At 36.3% G+C, this 22,904-nt stretch overlaps 1 protein-coding gene across 1 annotated transcript in view; it reads right to left on the bottom strand.

Moving 5' to 3' along the window:
• LOC143530946 (putative 1-acyl-sn-glycerol-3-phosphate acyltransferase 5) overlaps positions 1-20,389 on the bottom strand; it is a 28,883-nt gene extending 8,494 nt beyond the window's left edge. The window contains exons 1-2 of the mRNA XM_077026359.1: positions 20,202-20,389; positions 19,584-20,091 (exon numbers count right to left, since the gene is read on the bottom strand). Coding sequence (XP_076882474.1) covers positions 19,584-20,091; positions 20,202-20,389 — 696 coding nt within the window. The remainder of the gene's footprint in view (positions 1-19,583; positions 20,092-20,201) is intronic.
• Between the last annotated feature and the right edge of the window lie 2,515 nt (positions 20,390-22,904).

Below are 22,904 nucleotides of genomic sequence, written 5' to 3'. Positions count from 1 at the left end.
ACCGAGAAGATCAAATTCACGAGCTCGAAGAACTAAGAGCACTAGCATATGAAAATTCCTGGTCTTACAAAGAAAAGACTAAACGTTTACACGACGCCCATTTAAAAGGAAACAAGAAATTTCAAGTTGGCGACCGTGTACCGTTATATAACACACGTTTACGTCTTTTCCCAGGAAAATTTTAATCTCGTTGGACAGGTCCACACATAGTTGAATAAGTTTTTGACTATGGGGCAGTTGAGATTTCAAATTCTGACGGCCAAAATTCAAAGTTAATGGACATCGATTAAAACCATACGTCGTTGGTCCATTCGAAGATGTTTCAGAGGTACTAATCCTTCACCAAAACCGATGAACATATTGGAAGTAGGTCTGGCCAAGACCCTGATTAAACTAGGCAATGTAAATAGAAAAAAAATATATATATGATGTGTGAAAATATATATATAAATATTAAACAAAAGTCGCAACTAAGCTTTAAAAACCAAAAAATCTATCCTAGTTCACACAAACGGCAAGTGTACCGATCGCGTATAGCACATATAAGGAAAGTCCGGATATCGAACTCGAAGACACGTGAAAATGTTTTTAATTACTAAACTCTAACTAAGACTTACCAAAATAATATTTAAATGATTTTTAATATTTAAAATTGATTAAACTACTTAACTTAATTAAACGAAAACTTTTAACAAAACTCTGAAAACTTTGACTGCAGTGATAAAAACGTCTACCTAGGAATGAATCATGTTGACAGAAATAACAAGACAACGGATTGAAAATATTCAAGACACCGGTTATAAAGGATGACACAACTAAAACTTGTTTAAGAAAGTCAAATTACCTCTCAGTCTCTCTAACAAACTCTAACTTATTTTAGTTGATTTTAAAGAATAAACCGGACAAACAATTATTAACGTGTTCAAATGTCGACTCACCTCTCAGTCTCATCGACACACTATCCTAATGGAAACGAATACTACGCAACCAAGGATAGAGGAACAATTTTACTTAACCCAAATTAAACCAACTAATTGCACATAAACACTCAAACTTGACAAGACAAAAACCCGCTCTCGCGCGGTCTTAATTCTAACAAGTAAAATCAACGAGACAATATTACTTCTTATCACCTCTCGGTCTCAAAGAAGGTGTATTTTAACTGATTTTAGATGATATATATTACCCACTTATCCCTACGGTTGTACACCCCGCAAATAAACCCTAACACCAAGTCAAGAGTCTAACAAGCAATCAATTAATCAAAACTAATTCAATTAACTAATGCAAGAGGATTATAAGTAATAAAACATAAAACACAGCCATCACACACAATCTAATTTATGGTTTAGTTAAACTTTACATCAATAATTTAAGTCTTGAAATTAACAATCCATTATACAAGTTAAAACCACTCAACAATCATCTATCCTAGGTAGAACAAACAAGTTTAGCTACTCATTAATTTTGGACAGCCATGCATACTCAAGAAAAACACCATAAACATCATCATAAACATAATAAAACTCATTCAAGATCCAAACAATATCAATAACAAGTCAAACAATCAATCAATTTCAAAACAATTCAAAACAAAAGATCAAATCAACAAAGTTAGGGTTCTTGAACAAAAAGTAAAGTTTATGGATGTTTTACTATGAAGTATGGCTGAGATCTTTGCTTGTTTGAATCCCCTAGCTGCTGCCCCGATGTTCCTCTTTGATGTCCAGCTGCCACAACAGCCGCCACAGCCGCCGGTTCTTCTTTTTTCCTTCTTTCTTTTCCGGCTGCAATAGTTCCGATCGGAACTAGGGTTTAGGTTTCTTTCTTTTTTGATTTCGGGATTAGTGGATGAATTATGGCTGATTATCCTTGTTATTAATTAAATATAATATTATAAAAGGCTTTTAAGAAGTGGGCTTGGGTCGGGCCTTGACTTATAAGTTTGAAAGTTGCACAATTAAGCCCCTAAACTCTTCAATTTAACTCTTTTTTCCACCAAACTTCATCACATACAAGAACACAATCATCTTTGTAATATCAAGCATAAACAAACCATAAAACTTAATAATTAAACTAAAAAGTAATTAAAACATGATAAAAATGATACGGAAAGTAAGTGTGTTTCACTACACATCAATATATATAAATCAAATTAATAAATAAATATATAATCATTGTGATTTGGATGATTGTTGGTTGTTTGCAATTTTATTACTCAGGTACACTACAGGGAAACAGATGAAAAGCAGGGGACGCTCTGCCAAAATTTTGTTAGCCCGTGGGGAAGTTCCTTTCCACATTACCACCATACTTTTTATGAATCATTTACGAGCCTTTTTATGAATCTTTTCACATTGAGGATAGTGTGAGATTCAAGTGTGGGGAGGGGAATTACTTGACCAATTGCTCACTCAACTAATTATAAAATTCTCTAATAAACAAAATTTTTGTAGCAAACAAAGACTATGTTTATAACAAAACAAAAAGCATATCCAAGAAATTTTTTTGCAAATAACCAACTAAGAAAAAAAATCTACTATAAACTAAAAGTGAAAAAAGGTAAAAAGAAGTTTTGTAATACTGAGAAGAAATTTATGCAAAATATGGCGTTTATACCCAATTCCTCTGTTACTGTGAGATAAACCTCATGCCATATAAATATTTTTTTCAGAAGATTTGAGTGAGTCACATGTTTCGTGTGATTTAGAACTTGTCGCAATTATTCATTTCAAGACCACACGAAGCGTTGTATAAGGAAGAAGGTAATATTGTCACAATCCCATCAAACCACTATTCAAATCACAAAAACAAAAGCCTTACAAAACCTTACCATACCACTTTATCCCTCTCACCGGTAAAATACAACACTGGTCTTTTACCGACAGACCCTAAAGAACTGGAAATGCATTCTTTCGATTTCAATTTCCTTTGCTGCATACATTTCGCAAAAACCTTGGTTGCCTCCAGAAGTTAGGGAGAAAATCTTTCTCTTTAGCAATGAGGTGAAGAAAAAGTGGCGCCAAGACGAACAAATGCCACCATTTTGTGGAGTTTCCAAAAGCGCAATGAAAAGAAGATCAAAAATATATGAACGGTGCTTAGGATATGGAAATTGATCCAACGAAGAAAGATGTAGAAAAAGTCAAACTCAGTCTCACATGAATATACCGAACTAATGAGGATGGGAGCTATTAGGCTCAAAGCCGAACGATCCATTAGAGTTGGGAGTTATGTTCAGAGCAGGATTGAGGAAGAACTAATCCACATCCTCGACAAAACTGGTCTTGACGATCTGACCTTAAAAGAGTCACTAGTTAAAAACAAATATATTATTAGCAATCGGGAGAAATGATTTAACCGTTGAAGACATCTTAAGACTCCCGAGAATAAGCAGAAGTTGTATTTATCATCCTCATTAACCTAAACCCTTGAACCACCACAAAATACCAAATCCCTACTCAAAACCAACCCATATTACCTTCTAATCTATGTAACCCTTCACAAAGGTGGAGATTTAAATTGCTACAAGCTTATTTTTCACACGTTGCATTTTGACTAAGAGTGTTCACATACATACATCACAGGTATGATCAGATATAAAACCGAGTGTGAGTGAACATTGTGAGAACGTGACGTTTTGCATAAACGGAAACTCATAAAAACAAAATCACCTTTTTATATATCACTACATATATTCCTATGATTTAAGGTTGGCTATTTTGTTCCCATTTTCTTGGAAATCTTTTGGGGATGTTTAAGAAATGGTCCTAACTTGCTATTTTTAGAGAATATTTATAAGTAGCTTGCTTGAGGACAAGCAAGGTTCAAATGTGGGGATGTTTGATGTATATAAAAATATGCATCTTTTTAGCATCAAATAATCTCTAAAAACTGCAACTTCTATCGTATAATATAGTTAAAATAACTACTTATCATGTTAAAATGTATTTTCAGGTGAATCCAAGCCTCAAACGAAGAAACAAATGAAAAGCCAAAGAAAAACCAAAGAAAACAGCAAAACATGGGGCTGTGCTTCAGGAAACATGGGGCTGTGCTTTCAGGAAACATGGGGCTGTGCTTTTGGAAACACGGGGCTGTGCTTTCAGGAAACACGGGGCCGTGCTTTTGGAAGCATGGGGCTGTGTTTACCTTTCAGAAACGACAAAAAGAATTAGCACATGTCACTAAAAAGCACGGGGGCGTGCCTCAGGAAGCACGGGGCCATGCTTACCTTCCAGAAACGACAAGAAGAATTGAGCACATGTCACTAAAAACCACGGGGCCATGCCTACCAACCACGGGGCCGTGCCTACCAAGCACGGGGCCGTGGCAACGTCACAAAAAAGACAAAACAAAACTGGCACATGTCTTAAAAATGCACGGGGGCGTGCTCATCAAGCACAGGGCCGTGACTCACTATCCAGATTGCCTATAAATAGTGGCTCATGTTGCACTCATTTGGTGTGTCTTGAAAAGAATTCTATTCGGTTTTCTCTTATAAAAACACACACTAACACTCACATAGAAGATTTAGTGAAGAGTTTGAAGGCTTGGAGGTCATCACCATCAACCATCATCATCATCCATCATCATCATCATTAAGAAGGAAGATTCCTCTACATTTGGTTAGATTGTTCCAAGTTTAATCATGTATTTGTTATTATCATCCATCTTAATGTTTATTATCATGCTCATTATGAGCTAAACTCCTTTTACCATCTAAAATCTATGAAGAAGCTTTGTTTTACTTGATGATTATATAAAACATGTGGTTTAGTTTGGTAAAGTACATGGTTATCTTACAATTATCTTTTGATGAGAAATGTTTCACCATCTTAAATTACTAATTCAAAGTTGGTGATTGTCAATTATATTGGCAATTGTTCATGATCGATTCATGTTCTTGAAAGATAGAAATACTTTGATACATTATCGAAACATGGATCCTTATATTGTACTTAGAAATGATGAGATATAAGTTATGATGTATTTCTCTAAGTCTTGGTAATCCGAAAATGGCTTTGCTTAGGATATCATGCTAGTTAAAGAAATCATATGTTAACAGAATGTGTAATTATAACCTACATAAATCAACCAAGGGGAGGTTGTGTGAGTTAACTACAACCACTCGAAGTTGTTAGGATTGGTATTTGAGAAATCGAAGTCAATTCTAATCATTCTACTTTACCAACTGCTTGTCTACTTAAATTGACATTCTCGGCTTAGCATGCTATTAAGCATAGGATGAACTTGAAAATATGCATGCTATTATTCTTTATGTCATAGAATGTGTTCAATAAAAAATGTGGATAATAATTATATCATATATTATTAGGACAAGTCTATCACATGTTTAACTATTAATCATCAAGGAACAATGGAGTGGATTCTAGATATTAGATGGTAACCTTCGCATAAGTGAATAACTTGTTTAGAATCTCTAGTCTTGGTCACCTATATATTATATATAAGTATTTACATTTTATAAAAAGTTCAAAATTAACCCCAGAATGATTAAAACCTCCGATTAAAGTAAAACTACGATTTATTATTAGAAACCTTTGTGTCCACGGATCGATACTTGGTTCTTAACAATATTATTCTACATATACGATAGGTACACTTGCCTAATTTGTGTGTGTTTAGTCTTTGTAGAAATCACTTTTATAAATATAAAACACGATCCTGTGCAAAAGCAAATCATTCAACCTCTTATAATTTTACTACCACACGCAGCACCGCATCATACTTCAAGTACTTTCCTCTCATTCAGAACGGTAGTTATTCTCTCACCGGAGGATGGTTCCGGGAAGACCCCATATTGTCCTCCCCATAACGAGCTCACGGTGGTTTTTTTGCAGGTTTCCGTCACCAGACTTGTGGAATTGAACTCGTACTGCCGAATTGTGGATTCATTGATCTAACACCTTAGGGATCAGATCCGTGTTTCTTCATTGGCTCCATCCATGCTTGTGCTAGAATTGTAAGAGTTTTTGTTGTTTCAGAAGGTACGAGTCAATCTCTTCAAGGGCCGACGGAAATTCCAAGGTAACTAGGCGTTTTGCTAGAGTCACAGCACCTGGAGATCCAACTCCTGGTGATATCGGACATGTGACGGTGGAAACTCGTCGGGAGCGTAGGGAACCAAATCTGGTCCACAGATCTGGAGTTTCTCCTCCGGTGAGGTCTCGTCATCAGAATGTCATATCTGAGGGAGTCCAGTCTCCCGAAGAATGGTTGCAATTGCAGTAGGAAAAAGTCATAGCCAAGTATGAACGCATGCTTCGTGAAGAGCGAATCCGTGCAAGGACTTTGGTTTATGATGAAGTTCCGCTTAGATCTCCATCTCCTCCTTTTACAATTGGACGGAGTCAGATGCGAGATAGTGTTAGAACCGAATTATTGTCTGATGAAGAGACATATGAGAGAAGTTGTGAAAGTGGTCATCGAGTTATACGGGGACATACCCACAAAACTGCGTATGATCAGTCATGCTTCTAGGAGCAGAGATCCTACACATCGTCATGATGATGTTAGTTTCTTTAGTGGCAAAATTCAGTTCCATGGAAGAGAAGGAACTAGTCGCCCGCGTGTGATGTTCGACATACGGAGTATTGTAGTGATGCAGAGGAAGACTTTACAAAGCCATATCATCCCGCAACATTCGCTAAGAAGTCAAAGTTCGTCCCACGCATCGCTACAACCCCATTCTGTTGAGTCAAACAATTAACCTAAGGGGGAGATTGTGAGACAAAGATTTGTTCTAAAGAGACATATGGGAGATTGGAATCTTCTCAACCTCCTCAGACTTCGCTAAGTATGGATCTGAGCACACCTTAAACTTTCGAGCAAGCTTTTACTTAGCTGGGTACGATATTTTATCTATCGGGCAGGGTTATCTTCTCTAAGTCTTCTTTAGTGAATATCCGAGCAGGGTTTGCAAATTAGTGTATTACCGGGCATGGTTCACTAGTTTATACTTATCCGGGCAAGGATCACTATATCAAGCAGGTTTGTTCTTCAAAGCCAAGTTAAGTTCACTTCCAAGTAAGCTTTTTGCTAACCAAGCTCATGAAGCCAAGTAATTGGAAGACCGGGCAAGGTATCGATTAATAAAGTGGTCCAAGTAGGCTTGAGGTTTGTATGATATATCTCTAAGTATCATCGGGCAAGGTCAACTCAAGCAAGGAACAGTGTTTCAAAGCACACTTTGCTAATAAGCTATTAATTAGCAAAGAGTTGAAAGGACCATTGAAGAACAAGGTTGCTCGTAAGGGTTTGTCGGGCAAAGTATGGCAAAGTTAAGAAGATTGAAGCCTACCTGGTGAGTATTTTACTTGGTAAAATACTCTTCAAGTAGAGTCTACCCGGAAACTGATCCCGAGCACACTTCTATGTTACCAAGTCCTGAAGGATGGCAGAGCATACTCGGAAAGACAAAATTGATGCAAAGCCTACCCGGAAGACTTGTTTTACACTTAGGATTATTTCTGAATATGTAATTTGAATATGTTTTAGCATTTAGGGTTTCTAGAAGAAATGACAGCTGTCCAAAGGTGTCAGGCCAATAAAAGGAATAATTAGGACACACCCGAGGACACGGAAAAATAGGCGGCTGAATACGATACTAAGTAAGAATATTTATTGAGCCACTGCCGTTTTCCTACAAGAAACCCTAAATCGATTATCCTTTTTTAAGATAATCTTCGTATGAATGGAAATCTTTTGAGTGAATCTTGTGTGTGTTATTTGCATATGAATATTGATTGCAACTACCCTGTTTATTATTGATTCCGCCTTTAATAAACAGTAATCTTTCTAAATATAGCAACCCGTCATTAACTCCCTTGTCGACACATCTATCTGTGTGATTTATGACATGATTTGAGTAAGATCCAGCTAAAATCGGGGACCTGACAAGTGGTATCAGAGCTGGTTGCTGCTATTTTATTAAGATTCGTGTTGCTGATTGAAGATTTGAAGAAAGATGACGTAAGCAGTCAACTGTTCTATTGAAAAGTGACGTCAGCAGCTCTGTTTTTCATTTTTCTTCCAGATCTACAATCTATTGGTGTTTTCTCTTCCATATTTCAATTAAAGCTTTAATCTTTATTTATAAATCTTGCTCTAATCATATCAGACACATCAGATCTGAACAACCTGTTTTCAGATCTGATTATTTTAAAGTTTTGTTTTTACAAAGAAGCTAATTTTGATTCTTTAAAAAATGTCTGGATATGAGGAACAAGAAGTGTCTACTAACAAGATTCCAAGATTGTATGGACAGGAAAACTTTACCAAGTGGAAAGTACTCTTTGAAGCAGCCGTCTGCTACAATGATTTTGATATGTGGAATTCAATCAAGAATGGACCAAGGGACAACAATGAAGGTGCAAATGCTAATGCAACCGCTGTAGTGAGAGAAAGATTGAGAAAGATAGATGACAGGGCTTTAGCTATGATTAAGCTGGGACTGTCTTGGGAAATTTTAACCAAGGTGGCACATCATACAACTGCCAAACAAATGTATGATGCCATTCTTGAGATGTATGAAGGGAATACTGAGCTGAAGAACATAAAGAAACAAAGATTGAAGCAACAGTTGGAAATGTTCAAGTATAAGGAGGGAGAAAGATTGAAATCAATTCTAGAACGATTTCTAGCTATTGTGAATGAGTTGAGGACAACTGATTATGTTATGACTGATTTTGATCTGAATACAAAACTGCTCAATTCAATGCCCAAAGAATGGTATACTGCCTGCAAGTTCATTCTTCAAAAACCAAATTTCAATGATTTGAAGGTTGATGATGTATTATGCTTCCTTCAAGCTGCAGAAATAGAAATGATTGAGAATGAAATGATCAAAGAATAAAAGCAATGTTTTCAAGTAACTAATGCTCTCATTGCACCTATGGGGAACTTGTCAACCAAAACCAGCAATAGATTCCCATTATTGAAGAACCAATTGAGCATGGTGTTGATAAACCTAAGGTTTTTGTTGGTGGTAGTTCAAGAAACTCACAAAATTAGCAAAGGTTTAATGTCCAATTCCTAGAAGAACATGATTCAGCCTCAATGGCTAGTGGACATACACCTTTTGTTGGTGGCAATGGAAGTCATGGATCAGATTATCATGGTTTGCTCTCAATGTTCAATGAATCTTACAAGCATTGTTGCAAAGAACATGTTTCATACAAGCATTGTTCAATATTATTTGGAGCAAATTGATGCAGATGATTTGGAAGACATGGATTTGAAATGGCAAGCTGCCATGTTAGCTTTTAGAAGCAAAAGATTGTATAACAGAACTGGTAGGTCTCTGGTTTCTGGTCCTAATGACAGGATTGGTTTTGACAAGTCAAAAGAAATTTGCTACAATTGTCAACAACCAGGACATTTTGCAAGAGAATGAAATCAACCAAGAAACTTTCAGATGAATCAGTTCCAGAATCAACAACAAAGAGGCCAGCAGCAATACCAACAAAATCAGCCAAGATTCAACAACAACAACTTCAATAACTACAATCCCAACTTCAACAACTTTCAGCCTCAAAGGAACAATCAACATCAGGGTATGCAACAGAATCAAGGTTTTCAAAGGAACAACAATCAAAACCTTCAAACTATTCAAAACAACTCGGTACCAGCCAACCAAAATCAACCCAGAAATCAAGGAAATGTGGCTGTAACTTCATAGCATGAGGGTAATTTTGATTGGAGTAATCACGAAGAAGACATTGCAGATGAAATCAAGAGGGCAAATGTGGCCTTCATGGCATTGATTGAAAAAGAAGTTGGATTTAAATAAAATTATCAATGAATTGAAAACAAAAGTAGGAAAACTGGAAAGTGAGTGTTTTAGGAAACAAAGTATCATCAATGGGTATGAGTCTAGTGAACTGATCAGTGAAGAAAATAATAAAAGTCTGGAAAATGATTGCATGATCAGTTACAGAACTCAAACCAGATACATCACTGAGATAGATTGACTAAAGAAGATGATAGTTGAAGAAAAGGTGCATAACACAAAACTGCAAGTTGAAATTGAATTCCTGAAGAACTTGGTCTCTACAGGAAACATCTGTGGTATTCTAAACCAAGTAAGTGACAAAGACAGATACAGAGCAGTTCCACCTCCATTCAACAACAATTATATGCCAAAAGTTGTTAAAGAAAAAAGAGATGCATACCTGCAACAGTTCGAAGATGTCTTTCAAGATAAAGAAGATTTTTTTGATCTATACAAAAATGTTGAAGTAAATGAAGAAGGTGAATTTGTTGTGAAAGAAGAAGTGAAAGAAGATAAGTCAAATGGAGTTAATGTCTCTGAGGATGAATTTGATTCTAATGATCTCAATCAAGATGATTTGAGTGATTTGAGTGATCAGATCACAGATGAACAGATCAAAGAAGCTGAAAAAGGAAGAAGATACAAGAAACCAGAATCCATTTGATGTGTGATAATGTATAATATAAATAAAGAACGAATCACAATTAAGCTTTAAATTTATAAAAACGAAAATCCTATAGAAACCACACAAAATCGGCAAGTGTACCGATCATAAATAGTATAGCATCAAGGAAGTCCGGATGTCGAACTCAAAGACACGTGAAAACGTTTATGATTAAGAAAACTCTAACCAAGACTCACCAAAATATTATTTAAATGATTTTAGAATATTCAAGATTTATTAAACTACTTAACTTAATTAAAAGAAAACTGTTAACAAAACTCTTTAAGAAAACTTCGGTTTAAATTCAATATGTAAAAACGTCTACCTAGGAATGAATCATGTTGACAGAAATAACAAGATAACGGATTGAAAATATTCAAGACACCGGTTATAAAAGATAACACAACTAAAACTTGTTTAAGAAAGTCAAATTACCTCTCAGTCTCTCTAACAAACTCTAACTTATTTTAGTTGATTTTAAAGAACAAACCGGACAAACAATTATTAACGTGTTCAAATACCGACTCACCTCTCGGTCTCACCGACACACTATCCTAATGGAGACGAATACTACGCAACCAAGGATAGAGGAACAATTTAACTTAACCCAAATTAAACCAACTAATTGCACATAAACACTCGAACTTGACAAGACAAAACCCGCTCTCTCGCGGTCTTAATTCTAACAAGTAAAAGCAATGAGACAATGTTACTTCTTATCACCTCTCGGTCTCAAAGAAGGTGTATTCTAACTGATTTTAGATGATATATTACCCACTTATCCCTACGGTTGCGCATCCCGCAAATAAACCCAAGACACCAAGTAAAGAGCTTAACAAGCAATCAATTAATCAAAACCGATTCAATTAACTAATGCAAGAGGATTATAAGTAATAACAAATAAAACACAGCCATCACACACAATCTAATTCATGGTTTAGTTAAACTTTACATCAATAATTTAAGTCTTGAACATTAACAATCTATTAAACAAGTTAAAACTATTCAACAATCATCTATCCTAGGTAGAACAAACAAGTTTAGCCTAACATAGATTTTGGACAGCAGCAAACACTTAATAAAAACATCACAAACATCATCATAAACATTATAAAATTCATTCAAGATCCAAACTCAATCAATTATAACTCAATCTATCAATCAATTGCAAAACAATGTAAAACAAAAGACCAAATCAATCAAAGTTAAGTTTCTTGAAAGATAAATAAAGTTTAAGGATGTATACTAAGGTTTATGGCTGAGATTTAAGATTGGTTGAAGCCCCTAGCTGCTGCCCAAGATCACCTTGATGTTCTCCTTCTTCCTCAGCCGTCACAACAGCCCCTGGCCGCCTCTTCTTCTCTTTTTTTCTTTGATGCCGCCGGCTGCCTTAGTTCCGATCGGAACTAGGGTTTTATGGTTAAGGTTTTGTGATTTCGGGTATTATGGCTGATAACAAGTGTTATTAACTTAATATAATATTATAAAAGGCTTTTAAGAAGTGGGCTTGGGTCGGGCCATGACTTGTAAGTTTGAAAGTTGCACAATTAAGCCCCTAAACTCTTCAATTTAACTCTTTTTTCCACCAAACTTCATAACCTACAAGAAAACAATCATCTTTGTAATATCAAGCATAAACAAACCATAAAACTTAATAATTGAACTAAAAAGTAATTAAAACATGATAAAAATGATACGGAAAGTAAGTGTGTTTCACTACACATCACCATTGACAAACTTCCTATGTATCCACCTGTAACACCTAGAATGAAGAAACAGAATGTGAAAATAAGAAGAGAGCATGTGTCTTATGACAATTATGAAAAGAGAAAGGTAAGCTACAATTCAGTCAAGCCACCAAGCAAGGCTGTGTTGGAAAAGATAAAAAAAAAAAAAAAGAAGAGAGTAACTGAAGAAGTTGTTGTTTATCCAATTTTTTCAAGTCATGAAGTGCTTGATGTTGGAGAAGTGGAAACTATGGAAGAATATGAGAAAAGACAGTCAAGGCATAGAGAGAGCAGTGCTGAGGAACCTATGATTATGGAGAAAATTGTCTTTGTTAAAAGCAAAGTTGAAAGACAAGATATCAAGATCGAGGAGTTTGTTCCCTTCTCTATTGATTTTGATAGTATGAAGACTCAGAAGACTCCAAGAGTTGGTGCAAACGGTGTGATGAATATGGTCACCACACAGATTCATGTGATGAAAGACTCAAATTCAAACCCTTTCATGTCCCAGATGAAACAAAGTATGGTCAAGACTTTGTTCAATACAAGCAAAAGTATGATGCATACCTGGGAAAGGAAAGGTGTGTGGAAATGAAACCATGAACAAAGATGAATTGACATCAGCAAAGGAGACAAGAAATGAGAAGAAAACTGAAGTCAAATCAAAGAAACAAGTGACTAAATCAGTAAGAAGAAGTATGTCTCCCAAGAAGCATGAGAAAGCTGTCAAAAATAATTATCAGCCTATGAAAGTCAAACAAGACACTCAATCAGTCAAGTCTGATGAAACTCAAAGTTCACCTAGTAATGGAAAGATCAGAAACAAAGATGTTTTCTAAAGAAAGAAACAATCTGAATTGACAGGTGATGAGAAGTTCATATTAAAGCATGGATGTGAACACAAGGTTTTCTTTGGAAACCCAAGGTGGAAACCAAAGTTGAAAAGACTGCTGATGTAAGAGACTATTCTGAAGAGAAGGAGTATGTTGTGCAAGAAGCTATAAAAACAGATAATGAAAGCAAGAACACCACATCATTTGTGAAAACTCCTAGAGAGTGTGGATATGAAACAGATAACTCAGACAACCTTGAGTTGACTCATGAAGATCCTGAACCAACAACACTCACTTCTAGTGCAACCACTGAAATTGAAACTGATGAGTTGCAAGTTGAAAAGACTTGCACTTCATCACCTAACTAATAATTTTTTTTATTCAGGAACAGTCCACTCCACTGAATGACATATGGTACATGGATAGTGGATGTTCTAGGCACATGAATTGTGACAAAAGGTCACTGGTTAATTATGAAGAAAAGTTTGAAGGTCTTGTGGCATTTGGAAGTGACGAAAATGGTGGAAAGATAGTTGGGAAAGGAATTTTAACAAATGGAAAAGTTTCATTTGATAATGTGTTCCACGTGGAAGGTCTACAATACAAACTTCTAAGCATATCACAAATGTGTGATAAGGGATACAAAGTTGGTTTTGATAACTCACATTGTTTCATCCTAAAACCTGAATTTGTTATCCCACCTAAAATGATTATGATGATGGCACCTAGAAATGTAAATCTATATGAGCTTAACATAAAGGAAGCTGTTTCAAGGGGTGGTACATGTTTTGTTTCCAAAGCCACTGAAAATGAGTCTAAGTTGTGGCACAAGAAACTATGTCATGTGAATCTGAAGAATATGAACAAACTTGTTAAGGGTGAGCATGTCATTGGCTTACCTACAAGAGAGTTCAAACCGGAAGTACATTGCAGTTCATGTCAAAAGGGCAAACAGCACAAGTCAACACATAAGTCAAAGCAAATAAGTTCAATTGATCAAGTACTTGAATTACTTCACATGGATCTTTTTGGTCCTGTGAGTGTGCCAAGTATAGGGAAGAAACGATATTGTCTTGTGATCATTGATGATTATTCAAGATATACTTGGGTTTATTTCCTGAGTACAAAGGATGAGACTGCAGAGTTGATTAAGGGCTGTGTTACAATGATTGAGAACAAACTGAATAAGAGAGTTAAAACAATGAGAAGTGATAATGGTACAAAGTTCAAATATGGAATTATGGAAGAATTCTGCACAGAAAAGGGAATATTTCAGCAGTTTTCAGCTCCAAGAACTCCTGAACAAAATGGTGTTGCAGAAAGAAGAAACAGAACACTTATTGAAGCTACAAGAACCATGATAGCAGATGCAAATTTACCAGTAACATTCTGGGCTGAAGCCATCAATACTGCCTGCTATGTTCAGAACAGGGTACTTGTCAACAAAAGGCATAACAAGACACCATATAAAATTTTCAACAATAGAAAGCCTTATATCAAGTTTTTCAAGCCCTTTGGATGCAAATGCTTTCTTCTAAACACCAGGGATTACTTGAACAAGTTTCAACCAAATCCTTGGATTGTTTCTTTGTTGGATTCTACACACTCAGAAGCTTACAGAGTATATGTGAAAGACCATATGAGTGTTATTGAGTCATCTGAAATCATTTTTAATGAGAATCAGTTCAATACAGTTGATAGTGCAGCATGGCTGTTTGATCATGAAAAATGGATAAGGTCTTTCAAGATTTATCCTGAATACCTTGATGACTCATTCTACAAGACCAGTGTATATGAAGAGAAAAAGAAGAAAACATTGGACTTGGAAGGATTATGGAAGAAAGTTGCTAGCAAAGAAAAGGAGTGTACATTTATCAAGGGTATCTCAAATGAAACTGTTGACCAAGAACAAGATAATGCAGAGCTTAATCAAAACAATCAAGAAGTAGAGAATGATCAAGTTCAGACTGAGGAGAACCCAAGCAACCAAATAACTGAAGAAGATGTAATTACTACCAGATTTCAGCATTTGTTTGAAAGTTTGAATATTGGAAACAATGGTGCATCCACCTCAATACAAAACATTGAAGAAGCACCAGAGTTTCATGATGCTGAAACAGATTTGATCATTGAAGAACCAGATCTCAATGAAACAAATCTTGACACAAATATGTCTGCAGAAATGATAGTTCAAACTCCTTATGTTGAAAAGAATCATCCCTCTGAAACATCATTGGAGATATAAATGAAAGAGTTACTAGAAGTCATTCTGAATATGCAAACATCTGCTTATACTCCTGCTTTCTATCCCAAATAGAACCAAAGAACATTGTTCAAGCACTAAAGGACAGTAGTTGGGTGGAGGCAATGCAGGAGGAACTGGCACAATTCAGAGATCTACATGTTTGGGATCTTGTTGACAAGCCAAGGAATAGATCTACAATTGGAACAAAATGGGTTTTCAGAAACAAAAGAGATGAAAGGGGTATTGTGATTAAGAACAAGGCTAGACTTGTGGCATTGGGATGCTTTCAAAAGGAAGAAATAGACTTTGAGGAAGTCTTTGCACTAGTTGCAAGACTTAAGGCAATCAGGATATTCCTTGCATATGCTGCCTCAAAGAACATTAGGGTGTTCCAGCTTGATGTCAAGTCTGCATTTCTAAATGGAAAGATTTATGAAGAGGTATATGTTGCTCAACCTCCAGGTTTTGAGGATCCATTGTATCCAAACAGGGTGTATAAGCTAAACAAAGCCCTTTATGGATTGCATCAGGCTCCTAGAGCATGGTATGATGAGCTATCAAATCATCTTCTTGAAAATGGTTTCAAAAGAGGAGCCATTGACAAGACCCTCTTCTACAAAAGAAAGGGATCAGACTTGCTATTATTATAGGTCTATGTTGATGATATCATCTTTGGTTCAACAAATGAACAAATGTGCATGGAGTTTGAAGGGGTAATGAAATCCAAATACAGCATGAGTTCATTGGGGGAAATGAACTTCTTCCTTGGATTGCAAGTTCAGTAGAAGACTGATGGGATTTTCATCTACCAGTCTAAGTATGTGTAGGACATTCTAGACAAATTCAAATGCAATGATTTGAAGACTACTTCAACTCCTATGGATACAAAGGAAAAGTTGGTAGCTGATGAAAAGGGGGAGCCAGTAGATGAACTTGAATACAGAGCAAAGATTAGGTCTCTGATGTATCTTACTGCTTCAAGACCAGATATCATGTTTGCTGTGTGTGTCTGTGCAAGATTCCAAGCAAGTCCAAAAGTCTCCCACATGAATGCTGTTAAGAGAATCTTTAGATACTTGAAGGGTAGACCAGACTTAGGAATTTGGTATCCAAAGAACCAATCTTTTGACCTTATTGTCTACAAAGACAATGATTATGATGGATGCAACATGAGCAGGAAGTCAACCTCAGGAGGATGTCAGTTTTTGGGTGAAAGGCTAGTGTCATGGCAATGCAAGAAGCAGACTACTGTCTCAATCTCAACTGCTGAAGCTGAATACATTGCTGCATTTTCTTGCTGTGCACAAGTTCTATGGATTCAGAATCAGATGCTGGATTATGGTTTGAATTTTCTGAATACCCCTATTCTCATTGATAATACTGCTGCATATTTTACTGTTAAGAATCCTGTTCAACATTCAAAGACTAAGCATATTGAAATCAGACATCACTTCATAAGAGACTGTAGTGAAAAAGGTTTGATTGAAATGCAGAGAGTTGACACAAGTGACAACTTGGCTGACCTATTCACCAAGCCACTTGACAGAACCATATTTAACTTTCTTTTGAAAGCTCTGGGTATGATCAACTCAAATGAGGTCTGATTGAGGATATATGCTTATTGTGTGTATCTATGTGATAACTGACTACACTTGATTGAAAAACACATACTTTGAATGTTAAATGAATATGTTGAATGAATGTGTCTTGAATATGTTACTTGTTTGATGTTAACTGATTAGTGTTTAAGTGACTATCTGTGCTATTCATGTGTCATTGTTGCAAATGATTGTTTATTAGTTAACTGATTTGATGTCATGATAGGTAGTTTGAATAGTCTATGTGAATTAAATGCTTATCTGATGTCATGAGTAATCACTTGATTATGATTTCTTGATTATGTGTGTTATCTTATCATTTAGATGATATTAGAATAGGATAGACTATGAATGTTGAAAATGTCTGCCTGTTTTAATTATGTTGAAAATGATTAAGATTTGAATATGTTACAACTGTTTGTGTCAAAATATGTCTTTATGCCAAAGTTAAAGGTTTCAAATGAATCATCAAAATGAATTTTTGCATAATCACAAAATTTTGATCAAAACACGAGCAAGTTGTTAATGGTGCAGATATATGATAATACTATTCAGTTCAAGCTTTAAAGAAGCTTAAAAGAAGGATTTTTCAATGAAAAGTCTTAGGTAGTTATCATTGCTGAAAATTATGTCATTTGCACAGTTGGAAGGACATACACTTGTGTATGTTTGGTCCTATAATCTGCATAGATTAAAAGGATAGCCATTAACCAGAAAACTGAAAGCATTTGGGGCAATTATAACTTGTTTTCTATTCCTTCACTTAAAACTATGTCAATAGCTCTGACATTGAAAGGACATATATTCACAATGAATATTTGGTCCTGATGACCACCTGTGGTCGAACAGAATAGCCATTTACCTGCCAATTAAGAGACATTGGGGTGATTGAATATTAAAATTAATAAAATGGGAAATGATAGTACATTGACGACTTAGCCAATCATATGGATTTATTAGGCTAAAAGGACTCTTAGTACAGTCAGTGACATGTATGGTTGCTTTCTCATGATATGTAAAATCTAAGGTGATATAAACATAAAGAAAATGCTAAGATTTATGTGGAGTTACATTGTTGTCTATGCATGTTCCTAGATAAATATTTTCAAATGATAGGCAGAAAAGTGATTATCCACTCATACACAAGCCTGGTGGTTTTTGGTTACCCAAAATGAATCATCTTTTAAAAGAATGACAAAGAACTGCTGTGAACTACTGTCAGGTCCCGTTTATGATGGTCGATTCGGCTCGGATCTTAATCAATCATGTCATAACTCACACAAAATTAATCGTGTTGACAAGAGAGTTAATGACGTGTTACTATATTTAGAAAGATGACCGTTTGTTAAAGGCGGAATCAATAACAAACATACGGTTGCAATGAGTATTCAAAATATGAAGACACACACAGGATTCACTCAAAATATTTCCATTTATATAAAATTAATCATACAAAAGGATAATCGATTAGGGTTTAGAAGGAATCCTAGGGCAACCGTCACACATACAATATTCTTTCAATTAATGTGTCGGTCTTATCCGTATTGTGCTCTGTCTCCTCTCTTTGGCGGCGTTCCCTAATTATTCTATTTATAGGCCTGCCAACCTAAGACAGGCTGTCATTCCTTCTAGAAACCTTATCCGATAGTACATATTCAATTTACTTATTCAAAAATATACTAAGTGTAAAACAAGTCTTCCGGGTAGGCTTTTCATTAAACTTCAGTCTCCGGGTACGCAGTGTACTCGGCCTTCCTTCAGACTTGGTAAACATAGAAGTGTACTCGGAATCAGTTTCCGGGTAGACTTTACTTAAAGAATATTTTACCAAGTAAAATATTCACCGAGTAGACTTCAATCTTCTTGGACTTATCAAACTTTGCTCGACAAATCCTTACGAGCAACCTTGTTCTTCTATGATCCTGTTCAGCTCATTGTCAGTTAAACAACTTATTGATAAGGCGTACTCGGGAGTACATACCCTACTTGAGCAGAACCTTACTCGATATGACTTAGAGATATTCCATCAACTCATCAAGTATACTCGGACCATATTTATTTAAGAATAACTTGCCCGGTCTTCCAATTACTTGGCTTCTTGGACTTGGTTGACCAAACCTTACTCGGAAGAGTAAAATACTTGGTCTTGAAGAACTACCCTGCTTGACAAAGTGAACCTTACTCGGATATGCCAAATTAATGAACCTTACTCGGAAATCACTAAAAAGCATACCTTGCTCGGATATCCACTTAAGAAGATTATTTAAAGTAAACCGTGCCCGGAAGGCAAAATCTCGTACTCGGCTAAGTAAAAGCTTACTCGAAGATCTAAGGTGTGCTCGAATTCAATACTTAGCAGTTTCTGAGGAGGTTGAGAAGATTCCAATCTTCCATATTCTTCGTTTAGGTCAAATCTCCTCATTTGGGTCAAATTCTTGACTCAACAATCTCCCCCTAGATTGGAACACCTCAGCTGACCCAAAACACTCTATGGTTACTTACACTTAGCAAAATACACATCAAATTTCATAATCAAATTACATAAGTAAAAATTACATAATCAAAGGTTTGTCCGAAGACATTACAAAGCAAAGACTATTCTATCTATTTTGTCTTTTCCTTTCATTGTAGGCTGCTTGTCTTCTCATCTGGATTACAGATGCTGCTCTTTCTCTGAAGATATTGAGCACTTGGTAGTGAGTGTGTCCTTCTGGAATCACCAAGTCTCTAATATCAGCTAGATCTTCATTGTGTAAGCAAGCAAGATCTGCATCTCTCTTTATCACAGCCAGCACCTTTCCATCAGAATTCATCAATGCATATTCTCCATTTTCCTTGTACTCAACTTGAGCAATGATGCCATTCTTCTGTACAGTGTAATTTGGCCTTTTCATTCTTCTTCTTAAACTTATACACTTACTCATGTTGGACAGTGGGTCTTCATCTCTGACATACATCTTGAAGTTTCTTTCAGCAATATCCATCTTCTTTATCTTTGCAGATCTTCTTGCTTTGTTCATTGAAGCTGCACCTCTGCTTATGTTGTCTTTTAAGAACCTGAACCCATTTCCAGCTTGCTCATACAGGTATTTAGATAAGTCATTCATTTGTCTCCCTGCAGATCTGCTTCTGTCCCTGAAATCATAAAGATGAAGTGACTCCATTCTGCTCAGTTGCTCTTCATTGTATTCTCTGAAGTCACTTCTCACAATAATTTCCCTCAACTGCCTACTTTCCATGATCACTTTCAGAGTATCAGTTACTGAGTCATAGTAGAGCTCTCTTGGTAGATCCACACCAGAATGTGGTATTGTTCTTTGTTGTACTGAGCTACTTACTTCTCCTCTCCTCCTTGACCTCTACCTCTTGGGAATCTTTGATGGATTGGAGGTCTGAATGGAATTGATTTCTTGGGCTTTTGTGGTCCCAAGTTGAAAGTTTTCACATATATGGCTTCTACCATCTCAGTAGGAAGATTTGCTATTTCCACAATGTCATGTCCTGCTGCCTCCAGTTCAATTAACATTTTGATCATTCCTGGAGTTCTTGCTAGTCCAGCAGGTACAAATCTTCCATCAGAGTAATATCTGGGATTTTCTCCCTCCCTTAATGCTTTTTCCCACTCATCTTTTTGTAGATAGAAAAGAGTCTTCAAATCCTCTTTCTCCAAAACATTGAAATCTGCTTCAGTCATCCCTCTCTTGTTGATCATTATGTTTCTTAGGATGCTGATCATTTCCTCATTCTCCCAAGGCATGAATGGTTCTGTTTCTTGTTCAGGTTTGACGTCATCTTGAGGGATAGGAATTTCAACAGGTTTGACTTTCTCCTTTTCCTTCTCCCTTAAGGTCTGAATTCTTCTTTTCTTCTTTGGAGGCTTATCAGGTAGTTCAGTTTGAATTGTGCTCTCAGTATAGACCCTTTTTAACTCTTTCTCTTTTCTTTTGGAATACTGGTCAAATACTGCCTCTTTGCTCAGATTTCTCACAACCTCAGGCTTCATGCCTTTCTCAATCAAATATCCACACATCCCATCATATTTCTTCTTTAATTCTTCCAGTTTAACCTTATCATTCTATTTTACAAACTTTTGTGAAACTATCGCTTTCTCACTGTTGTAGAGATCTTGAATTTGTTCAGCAGTGTATTTTTCCAGGGCAGCTTCAGGATAACCTCTAACTTTCAAATAGTTCTTATAATGCTCAGTATTTTTCTTTCTCTTTTCAACCTTCTTTAGGACTTCCTCTGCATTTATTTCAATTATGCCCCTTTGAATATAAGTCATTTCAGCTTGAGGGGTCTCAGCAGTAGAGCTTGTACCAACTTTTTCACCTCATTGATCAGGGTTGTCATCACCCTCTTCGTCAGACTCCTCAGAGTCATCCTCCTCATCATCTGATAGATCAATCATGGCATCTATTTTGGGTTCATCAGAGGCAGGATGCTCTGGTTCAGTAACATTAACATCAGGAACATCAACATCAGGAACATCAACATCAGGGACCCCTGGTAATTTTTCTCCTGGTTTCAGTGTTTTCAAAGGAATTGCCCTGATTGGTTCATCATTAGTCTGCTCAGCAGATCTCTTTCTTCTTTGATAAGTCTTTTCAAATCTTCTTTCTCCCCAGTTACCAGTAGGGTTCTTTTTCATGTCTTCTTTTACTTGTTCAACCCATTTCTTGGCAGCCATAGTTGCAATTGACTCACCAATTTCTTCTTCAGAAATTATATTAGTAGTTGGTTCAGCAGCAGTTTCTGATGTTTGACTTTTGGATTGGAACATGCTGACCACTGTGCCCAAAGAGTTGTCCACTTCCTCAACCCTTTTCATCTTAATCAATACCTCAATAACTTCTTGATCAGCCTCATCTTCAGTCAGTTCTTTTTCAATGTTGGCTTGTCTGATCAATAAGTCCTGCTGTGCTAACTCTTCTTCTGTCAAGGAATTGGTAATTGCTTCCCTTTCCATTGACTCTTTAATCAGTCTTTCTTTCTCAGCAAGAGCAGCAGCAGCAGCAGTATATACAAAGGATACATCTTTTTCAACATAAACAATAGGTTCATCATCAGTTGCTAAACCTTTTCTCTTTTCTTTCCTTTTCCTCACCTGTTCTTCATCCTCCTGCTCATCATTTCCAAATTCATCAGTTTCTCTAAACAAGTTTTCCAATTCAGAGTCATGCTCTACCCACTTGGAACTAGCTTCTTGATCATCATTTGGCTCAGTGTGTTCTAGTTCCTCAGTAGCAGCATCCACATTTAAATTCTCAACAGTCAGTTCTTCATCCATGATCTCAGTCAGTTCTTCTGTAATCACATTCTCATCATCATTTGACTTTTCATTTTCATTTTCATTTGTTTCCTCTCCACACACCTCTTCTTCATTTTCATCACTAACATCATAATCATTCATAATCATTTTCAACCCATCAATATTTTCAGCACTTTCAGCATCAGTCACATCATTTTGATCCATTTCTCCCCCTGTTTTGGGGCAGCTGAGGTCTTCTCAACCTCTTGCACCAGGGTTCGAATCATCAGTTCTGCATCAGCTAACTTTTTCAATAATATTTCATTTTCACTAGTTAGCTCTTCATTCTTTCTTTTCAGATCAACATTCCCATCTCTAACCTCCTCAAGTTGTTTTCTCAATTCATCATTTTCAAACATCAGATCAATATTTCTTTGAAGTGTGTTATCTTGTTGGCTTGAGGGTGGGGTTGTAGGGAATGGTTCATAAGTGGGTTGTTCAGTGATGGATGGGATTGTGTGTGTTGTGTGGAGGTTTCAGGTTGGTCTAAGTTAAATGATTGAGGTGGTGTTTGATGTGGTGAGGTTGGTGGTGGTGAGTGTGGTAGTGTTGGGATTGGTTGTTTAATTTCTACTCTTTGCTCCCCCTGTTCAGGTGCCATCATCTCCATCTCCAAACCATCTCCACCGTCATTTCCATCAACATCATCAGAGTCTCCTTCAGCACTCTCATCATCACTCCCTTCTTCCTCCTCTGAGCTCAGCTCAGGCACAGGCATAACAGCCAGATC

The sequence above is a fragment of the Bidens hawaiensis genome, unplaced genomic scaffold (genome assembly GCF_021521415.1).
Source record: "Bidens hawaiensis isolate Kalapana, Puna unplaced genomic scaffold, B.hawaiensis_p1.1 tig00000670_1, whole genome shotgun sequence".
NCBI classification, from domain to species: Eukaryota; Viridiplantae; Streptophyta; class Magnoliopsida; order Asterales; family Asteraceae; genus Bidens; species Bidens hawaiensis.
This window is presented reverse-complemented; position numbering and strand designations above follow the sequence as displayed.